Raw genomic sequence first — 9,644 nt, 5'->3', positions numbered from 1 at the left:
GAGACTTCTAGCAAAATGAATCCCCCTTACCCTTTAATCGTCTTCTGCAATCCCTGGTGACCTCCTCCCGTCTGCTTTTCCTCCACAGCTCTCTTGGGCTGGACCTCACAGGACCACACTCAAGGATGCCCAGCCTCCCGCCGGTTGCGTGAGACGCAGGCGCTGGCGCCGCTCTCGGGGCTGCGCCGCTCTCGGGGCTCCGCCTTCTCCCCGGGCCCCGCCTCCGCCCCGCGAGCGGCGCACGCCTCAGACGTCAGAAGGGCCGCGGCGGGCGCCGGCCGCTGGCCGCCATGGCCATCTGCCAGTTCTTTTTACAGGGCCGCTGCCGCTTCGGCGACAGGTGCTGGAACGAGCATCCTCGGGGGGGCGGCCGCGGCCGCTCCGGGCCCTCTGCCTCCCAGCACCAAGGTAGGAGCTCGGCGGTAGGAGCTCGGTAGGAGAAGGAGGCCTCGATGTTGCCTGGGCCGCCTCTCGCCCGGGGTCTGGCGGCGCTGGTTGAGCGCTTGGCTGCGGGGCCTGCACATCTGCCTGCCTGGGGCTCCGTGCGGTCCGCTGCTGATGCGAGCTTCGGAGCAAAGCGGCCCCGCTGCCGACTGCTTTGCCTCGGGATGTGCTTGGAAGCGTCCGATGTTGGGCTGTGGCGGAGGAACTGTGGCAGCGCCTCAGGAACCGAGAAAACAGTAAAATAGCTTCGGAAAGTCAGGATGTGAGAGCAGTCAGCGAGTTTCAAGCACCTCGCGTTGTATCTTTTGAAGGGTGTTTTGTAATTGGATATGGGTATTTGGAAGCGTTCTGTGCTCAAGAGCCATGGTGGGGAACGGATAGACAGATGTAGCGGGACAGTAGCGCGGCTGCAGGTGCTTTGGGCTGTACTTGCAGAAAGAGCGTCGGAATCTGCATGGACGTGTCCAGGGTCTGAAAACGGAGCTGGAGAGGGCTCTGTTACACAACAGTGCTTTTGCTATAACTGTTAGGGCAGGAGCTTCTAATGTACCGTGAGCTAAATTATTATTTTTTTTTCTGCTGGGGTAGTTACTTGAAACAACATAAAGAGAACGGAAACAGTTGGGTTTCTGCAGTACCAACAAATTGTTATTGGCATGGTGATGGGGTTCACATTAACTCTTACTCTCGAAGTAGCCTGATTAACTTGCAAGGTTAAGCTCACTAAGTAACCAGTTTGACTCATTAGGAAAGAAGAACATTTTTCAGACTTTTTAATGGCACAATAAGAATAGCTATGCCTTGTGTTGGAACACAAGAAGTTCCACCTCCACATGAGGAGAACCTTCTTTGCTGTGAGGGTGATAGAGCACTGGAACAGGCTACCCAGAGAGGTTGTGGAGTCTCCTTTTCTGGAGACTTTCAAAACCCATCTGGATGAGTTCTTGTGTGGCCTGCTCAAGATGATCGTGCTTTGGCAGGGGTTTGGACTAGATGATCTCTTGAGGTCCCTTCCAACCCCTAACAGTCTATGGTTCTATGTCATATTGTTCATATTTTAATAACTTAAGATTTCTTTTGATTTGTTTTCTTCAATGGAAGGTACTAGCAGAGGAGGAGGATGGGGTACCACTAACCAGAGATACACTAATGTTATCCAGCCATCTACCTTTAAGTCTAATTCATGGGATGGCAGCAGAGATCAAGGAGGAGGATTTTTTGGCTCTTCAGACTTTGGATCATCAGGTGACAGCAGCAGAAATGCAGGCTTTTCCCAGAACAGATTCTCTGCATTAGCAAACAGCCAAAGTACTGCTGATGGCTATAAAGACGAAGAGGAGAAACTTCTGTAAGTTATAGTCCAATTGCCTTTGCTGGTTTTGTTGTGACTATATAATTTTACCTATAGCTGTGATTTCATTTTGTTTCACTCCCTAGTGAGTGTGTAGTGAAAGACATGGAAGTATGGGAATCTTCAGGACAGTGGATATTTTCGTCTTACTCACCGATGAAAGGAAAGCCAAACATCTCAGGTAGGTGGTGGGTTTAGTTTGCTGCTTAGTGCTGCTGTTCAGGAGGTTTCTTACACTTGTCCATGCTGTTGTACCTCTGCAGAACCACGTGCAAGGTGAAGATTCACCTTGTGATGCACCAGAAAGGAATAATGGGTTATGGCAATTTTGGCCATTTCATGGGTAATTGGAAACGTTAATGTATTTATCTTTCTCAGTACAGGCTTCCCAGATTTCTCACCTGAAGAGTTGCACCTGGAGTATTACACCTGCAGAGCAAACAACAACATTCAGAACTATGTAAGTATTTAGAACACCTTGACTTCTTGTGATGTGAACACGTTCTAAGAGAGCTTGTTTCTGTCTTTGGCTGGCAACCCTTGACTCATTTCATTACCAAACCCCTAAGAGCTGATCATAATGCCAAAATATTTTCAAATTACAGTGCTCAGAGTAGATTGCAAACCAGCTGCTAGTCTGTACACTGTACTGTAACCTCTTGTATCTGTCTGAGATCACGGGCTAAATGGTCAATTCTGGGCTTAGAAAACTGGTGGTCTACCTGTCTAGCCACTTCAGCTCCTACAAAAAGCAGTGTCAATAGACCTGTAGCTAGCCTCAGTTCAACCTATGATCTTTCTAAACCTAGGCACTCCTTGTCTTAGTCCTGTCCCTGCTCTTGTGTGTTATTTGTAGAGGCTTTTTAAGTCCTGTCTCAAGAGATTAGTATTTTTTATACTATTAAAGAGACTGATTGTTGTAGCTGGATTTATATGGCTTTAGGTTGAACACTGGCTAAGTTTATTTGACCTTCTTTCACATCTTTTTATTGCAGGGAGTTAATGCTAAAAATAGAAGTTGTTTCTAAAGGAGTATTTCTAGAAATGTATGCATTTGTAGAAAAAAGAAAGAAAAGATGTGTCTTTATAACTCTTGCACTCTACATTTATATATGTTGCTCCTCCTTCACAGTCTTAACAATGCCAAGGAAGCATAGCACAGTTCAGTGTTGGATAGACACAAGTGAAAACATGCAAGCTGCACTGCAGTCTTTCCTCTTGGTTCTGTGTTGCAGAATGAATTGCTGTTGTAAGCACTCTTGCTTCTTGTGTTTAGAAGTACCAGAGATGGGTGTTCAGAGACAGATTTATGGTTTTCAAATGGCTTCAGTTAAATAATTAAAATATGAAACAACTCAATAGGGCTGGCTGTTAAAGTGCAAGGTCATGAAGGTCTCTGCATAGGTGACAACTGTATGCTATCGTTTTCTCCTCACAAAAGACTTAAATACAACTTTTAAGTACAGTATGTTTCTCCAAGGCATGTGTTTGTATTCTTAAACTAGGTCAAACTCTGAATCTTCCAGTCTGTTGGATAAGAGCTGACAGCAAGCAATATGATCTTCCAGCATGTGACAAGATTCAAAAGAATTATTGATGTTTCTGATATAGGACCCAGTGGAAAAATGAAGGAATTTATTTAGGAAAAAGATTTCCTATTCATCTCTGGCATGCATTTTAGACAAGATGTGCTTTACTTGGTCAGTTTTTAGGGACAATTCAATTAGCCAGGCTTCAGTTAAGATGAATGTAGGAAATTCAGATGTGAAATTTCTGAAAAGTAAGTTTTTAATGAACAGTTTCTTCTTTAATACTTCAGTCACAGTCACCAGACAGTATGGTACATGATCTGTGCAGTGACCTGTAGGATCACATTAAAGAAAGGGGCTGATTTCGGTTAAGGAAGTTAACATCTGCAAAGTGCAATATTTTAGGGCAAATGCTCTTAAAGTGTTCTGAATGACAGTGTTTTGAAAGGGGGCATTTTTAATGAAAAGGTGGGAGAAGCTGAGGCAGCTCTTGGGACTTACTGAGTGAGCGCAGAAGTGGACAATCCATAAATAAAGCAAGGATTTGTTTGTTCTCTTTCACTTAAAACCTACATTATTTGTGCATGGTTTGTTTTGGTGTGTTTTTTTTCCCAATCACCTCATTCAGATAGCAATAGAACTTAGATTTAGAATGCCCCAGAACATGCTTTTCTTTTTCTCTCCTTTTTTGAAACCTTGTTGTTATGTGCAGTAAAATTTGACTTAAGGGCAGTAGTAAGAGAATGTAAATGAATTCTGTATTAGTAACAAAAAATTTGGTGGCTCACCTTGAAGTTTCAGGAAAGAAACTGCTGTTCAGCCTGGAGAAGAGAAGGCTCTGGGGAGACCTAATAATGACCTTCCAGTAACTGAAGGCTGCCTACAAAAAAGATGAGGAGAGACTGTTTACAAAGCCCGTGCTGACAGGATGAAGGGCTGTGGCTTCAAACTTGAGGAGATTTAGATTGGATGTTAGGAACAAGTTCTCTACCATGAGGGTAGTGGAACACTGGAATAGATTGTTCAGGGAAGTGGTTGAGGCCCCATCTCTGGAGATACTCAATATAAGGTTCAACAGGGCTCTGGGCAACCTGATCTTCCTAGTATTATCATAGTATCAGTCAGGGTTGGAAGGGACCACAAGGATCATCAAGTTCCACCCCCACCTGCCATGGGCACGGACACCCCACACTAGATCAGGCTGGCCAGAGCCTCATCCAGCCTGGTCTTAAACACCTCCAGGGACAGGGCCCCAACCACCTCCCTGGACAACCCATTCCAGGTCTTCACCACTCTCATGGTGAAGAACTTCCTCCTCACATCTTGTTGAGCATGTGCTTGCTTACTGCAGAGGGGGATAGATGAGATGGCCTTTGGAGGACCCTTCCAACCCAGACCATTCTATGATTCTTCCCAGATAATGAAGTTCCTTTTCTAATTCTAGAAATCTTCTTTCAGTATAGTTGTGAAATAGTCATCAAATCATTCTACCTTTTCTTTTTTTTTCCCCAAGTGCTCACTAATTCTAAACACACACTTTTCTTACCCCTTTTTAGATAAATTCTATCCAGCAGTTAGCAGCACAATGGAGAAGTCGTCTGTTGCAGTTGAAAGTTTTAGATGCATCAACAAGAGCAACTTTGGTAAGTGGAAATGAAAGGTAAAATATTTCTTTTCCTGATGTCATTTTTTTGTTAATCCTGGGTAAATATTTTTCTTTGACACATCCCACCAAGGTGCTCTCCAAATGCAAATGTTTAATTTTTGCTAGCCAGATTCCTAAGGCATGGTAGTTTGTAATGTTCCACCTTCTTTGTCATGGAGAGGTCTTCCAAATATTCCATAGAAACTGCAGCTGTTATCAAAGTATTAACTGCACTTGTACTGACTTTGTAGAAATAAGTGATAAGTATTGGTTGGAAGATTGCAGGATATTGTATTTTGCAACCAAATATACATGATTCTTTTAGGGCATCCTTGCTTGCATCTAAACAGCAGAGACACAAAAATGTTTGACTCCTAGATTCGTTGGCCATTTTATTGCTGATCTATAAACCATTCTGAGAATCTCAACTACAGCATGTTATATTCTGGTGCTTGCAGTTTCATCTGACATGAAAGTGTTCAGCCAATTGGCAGCAGTAAGACCTTGAACAGAAAGGTCTTAGAACACTCTTGAGAGCATCTGTGGTGGTTTAGAAATTTCCCACTACGTTAACAAAAAGCACAGCTCACTCAGTTGGGAAGCAAATGGAAGCTATATTTGCAAAGCAAAAACTGCACCCTACAATGGACTGCAATTAATATGTACAAATATATACAGTATTTACAATATTATACAGGTATCTACAATCAGAAAACAGCACAGAAACCCCCTGAACCCTTCTGGCATCCCAAAATGAGTGGGGAAACTGCTCCGCTCTCCCCTAACCCCCCTTTCCCTCTGTAATTAGAAGAAAAGAGAAAGATGTTAGAACTGTTAGTTCAAAGCATTGTTAGCATCCTTATGTGCAAAGTCAGTAGCAGTAAGATTCTCCCCAGCTGAGCAGAAACAGCCAAACAGCCAGAGCAGAAGAAGGGGAATGAAGTGAATGTGTGAGATTGCTAGGGTAGATCTCACACATCTGGCCAATGAAATTCACATAGAATAATGTTTTGCTTTCCTTTTTCACACCCAACTGTGAATTCTTCATATTTCTCCACTTTCACTGCTTGAAATCTGCAGCTAACTTGTAAAGGCATAGCCTAAAACTGCCACAGCATCAGAGAAAGTGAAAGGGTATAAGGAGGAATGATGCAAGAGAATGATGGTTGCAGTTTGAAAACTGCCCTATCTAGCTCCTTCTCTGTGTTTTTCATAGGCAATAGCAATGTGACTGAATAGCCTAGCACTGCTTGAGTCAGTTGAGCATGAAAGGCTGTGAACACAGGTTTGGGTCTTAGATCCACCTTTCCCTGGAATCATGAAATCTGTGACCTGCAAGCAGGTATTACAAAACTTTTTTGTTAATAAAGTAGTGAATTGGGACAGTTCCATGTTCACAGGGCAGCAACTGGAGCATAGGTCTGGAATACTGTCATTGCAAACCATATGAAAGTAACCACAGATTAAGGTTGGGACCTGGTACACTTGTGATGTGGACTTTTCCAAGCTATAATCAGCAGACAAGAATAGAATTGTCCTCCAGGCTATCTTAGGATAGATAGACCATTTGGTGCCACAATGAGAAACTGACAGAAAGGTGGGAGAGAAACTGTTTGAATAAAATTGGAATATATAACTCATAGTTGTTCCTGGGAAGGTGAGAAAGACTTGTGAATCCAGATGTGTCAGAAAAGAATGCTTGAGTTAGTATTGAATTATTATTGAGTCAGTATTGAATTGTTAGGGAGACAGATTAAGTTGAGTAAGGAAGCTGCTGCAGTAGAAAGCTGGATGCAGTGAAGATGCCCAGCTCTGTAAGACTCATCTTTGTACAGTCTGAGGGTCTGACTTGTATAATAAAGGGCTTCAGTACCAAAAAAAGGGTGACCTTATTGCTGTCTACAACTACCTGAAGGGGGGTTGTAGACAGGCAGAGGTTGGTCTCTTCTCCCAGGCAGCCAGCACCAGAACAAGAGGACACAGCCTCAGGCTGTGCCAGGGGAAGTTCAGGCTGGAGGTCAGGAGGAAGTTTTACACAGAGAGAGTGATTGCCCATTGGAATGGGCTGCCCAGGGAGGTGGTGGAATCACCAACACTGGAGGTGTTCAGGAGAAGACTTGACAGGGTGCTTGGCTGCATGGTTAGTTGATTAGGTGGTGTTGGATGACAGGTTGGACGCGATGATCTTGAAGGTCTTTTCCAACCTGGTCTATTCTATTCTATTCTATTCTATTCTATTCGGAGTCTACATGAAGTACATTAAAGGCTGAGTGATATGGTCACACCCTTTGGTATGTGCTCAATACTGAAGGTGAGGAATTGAGATTTGGGCTTTAGCACAGAAGACTAAATGTGCCAAGGTAAGGGAACACACCAAGTCAAAGCAATGACATCAATAGGGTCATCAAGCACTGAGTGAAATAGGTAAAAGATGAGAATGCAAGCCAGAAGAGGTGTTCAGGTCAGTGACTGACAGACAAAAAAATTCTGTAAACGGTAAGATATTTTTGCTTCTGGAGTGTTTTACAGGGAACAGTGTAGAGCCTTAAAGCATTTCATTTGTAGGTAGAGGTGCATGCAATCATGATGGAAGTGATCAGGGTCTAACTTAGTCTCCGTTGTATTAAGTTGGACACAGCAGTGACATTTTTGCTTCAGTAATGTATTGAAAGCTATTTCCCTGCTTTGGGACCTACTTTTATATTTATTTTTACTTTTTTTAAAGCTATCTGAATTAAAGAACACAGTCACTCAGCCAGTGCCTGCCTTTGGATTTGGAGGGCAGATAACATCAAGCTTTGGGTCATCAAGTAAGTTCCTGCATTAAGAACCAACTGTAAAACATTTTCCTGAGTCTTTCTTCTTCTGCATTATTAAGGGCCACAAGGATGATCAGAGGGCTGGAGCACCTCTCCTATGAGGACAGACTGAAGGAGTTGGGGCTGTTCAGTCTGCAGGCTCCGAGGTGACCTCATTGTGGCCTTCCAGTATCTGAAGGGGGCCTACAGGAAGGCTGGGGAGGGACTTCTCAGGATCTCAGGTAGTGATAGGACTAGGGGGAATGGGATGAAGCTGGAGGTGGGGAGATTGAGGCTGGATGTGAGGAGGAGGTTCTTCACCATGAGAGTGGTGAAGCCCTGGAATGGGAGGTGTTTAAGAGCAGGCTGGACGAGGCTCTGGGCAGCCTGGTCTAGTGTGGGGTGTCCCTGCCCATGGCAGGGGGGTTGGACCTAGATGATCCTTGTGGTCCCTTCCAACCCTGACTGATACTATGATACTATACTATGATTATTGAAATGCAGCAATGGTTTATGCCCCAGGTGTGCACACTCTGACATTTTTTGCTACGTTTTGTCACGGCAGGCTTTCCTGTGAACAGCAGCAGTACCAGCGCCAGCACTTTCTCCTTTAAAACAAGCACCGGGCTCGGCGGTGGATCATCCGGGAGCTCCTCTGCCTTTGGGAGCTCTTCGGCTGGCGTGACCTCCTCTCCAAGCATATCCCATTCTGGTGGGTTTGGCAGCTCGACAGCTCCATCTGCAGCCTCCTTCTCATTTAAAACTTCGGAAACAGCTAGCGGTTTTGGAACTTCAGGGTTTTCAGGGTTTGGCAGTTCTTCTGCTGTGAACTCTTCAAGCAACACTCCATTTACAGCCTTTGGATCTTTTAATGCAGCAGTAGCAGCTTCTCCCTCGCATTCAAGCAGTACTTTATTTGGGCAGGCTGCCAGTGCTTCTGGACAGAGTATAACATCAGTGTCTGCGGCAGTCGCAAACAACGCTGCATCAGAGAAGTTATTTACACCAAAGAGCGAATTATCAGCTGAAGAGTTGAAACAGTTTGAAGCAAAGAAGTTTACATTAGGAAAGATTCCTCTTAAGCCACCACCATTAGAATTTTTAAATATTTAGAACTTTTAAGTTTATTCTAGAATGGTTTTTAATATCTCAAGATAACTTAACCGTACAGTTTTGTGGTGAGGCAATGAAACAAAATGCCTCAACTCGAGTTAATTTTCCTTTAAAGCTTTCTGTAATGATAAACACCCAAGGCCTGAACCTTTGAACACTGATTTTTATAATTTCTTGATTCTTTTGGAACTGATGTCCTTTTATATCCAAGAAATAAACAAATGGAAATTTTGTTAAAAGTTCTCTTTTGTCTTCTGTGCCGACTGGCAAATTCTGGGCACAAAATATCTTCAAAAGGCTTTGTCAAAAGGAAGAATGTGTTGGGGAAGTATTCAGGGTCTGCCCTGAACAGAATGCATGCCCATCCCATGCAGAGCTACAGGCTGGGGTCGGAGTGGCTGGAGAGCTCCCAAACAGAGAGGGACCTGGGGGTGCTGATTGACAGCCACCTAAACATGAGCCAGCAGTGTGGCCAGGTGGCCAGGAGGGCCAATGGCATCCTGGCCTGCATTAGGAATAGTGTGGCCAGCAGGAGCAGGGAGGTCATAGTGCCCCTGTACTCTGCTTTGGTTAGGCCGCACCTTGAGTCCTGTGTCCAGTTCTGGGCCCCTCAGTTTAAGAAGGACATCGAAACACTTGAACGTGTCCAGAGAAGGGCAACAAGGCTGGGGAGAGGCCTTGAATACAAGCCCTATGAGGAGCGGCTGAGGGAGCTGGGATTGTTTAGCCTGGAGAAGAGGAGGCTCAGGGGTGACCTCATTGCC

General features: G+C 44.4%; 1 protein-coding gene and 1 long non-coding RNA gene across 2 annotated transcripts in view; one reads left to right on the top strand and one right to left on the bottom strand.

Annotated features, from left to right (window-relative positions):
* The first annotated feature begins 235 nt into the window (after window positions 1–235).
* On the top strand, window positions 236–9,119 carry NUP42 (nucleoporin 42). The gene is made up of 7 exons (XM_068152445.1): window positions 236–408; window positions 1,546–1,792; window positions 1,882–1,976; window positions 2,179–2,255; window positions 4,881–4,967; window positions 7,695–7,779; window positions 8,333–9,119. The coding sequence occupies exons 1-7, from the start codon at window positions 291–293 to the stop codon at window positions 8,878–8,880; spliced, it is 1,257 nt and encodes a 418-aa protein (XP_068008546.1). The 5' UTR covers window positions 236–290; the 3' UTR covers window positions 8,881–9,119.
* The window catches only part of LOC137448185 (uncharacterized), a 52,824-nt gene continuing 44,921 nt past the window's right edge, over window positions 1,742–9,644 (bottom strand). The window contains exons 2-3 of the long non-coding RNA XR_010988992.1: window positions 4,113–4,204; window positions 1,742–2,224 (exon numbers count right to left, since the gene is read on the bottom strand). This is a non-coding gene — a long non-coding RNA (uncharacterized lncRNA). The remainder of the gene's footprint in view (window positions 2,225–4,112; window positions 4,205–9,644) is intronic.

The sequence above is a fragment of the Melanerpes formicivorus genome, unplaced genomic scaffold, assembly GCF_026170545.1.
Source record: "Melanerpes formicivorus ecotype bairdi unplaced genomic scaffold, bMelFor1.0.p_v2 SCAF_23, whole genome shotgun sequence".
Taxonomy (NCBI): domain Eukaryota; kingdom Metazoa; phylum Chordata; class Aves; order Piciformes; family Picidae; genus Melanerpes; species Melanerpes formicivorus.
The sequence above is the reverse complement of the archived record's forward strand: the minus strand, read 5'-3'. Positions and strand labels throughout refer to the sequence as shown.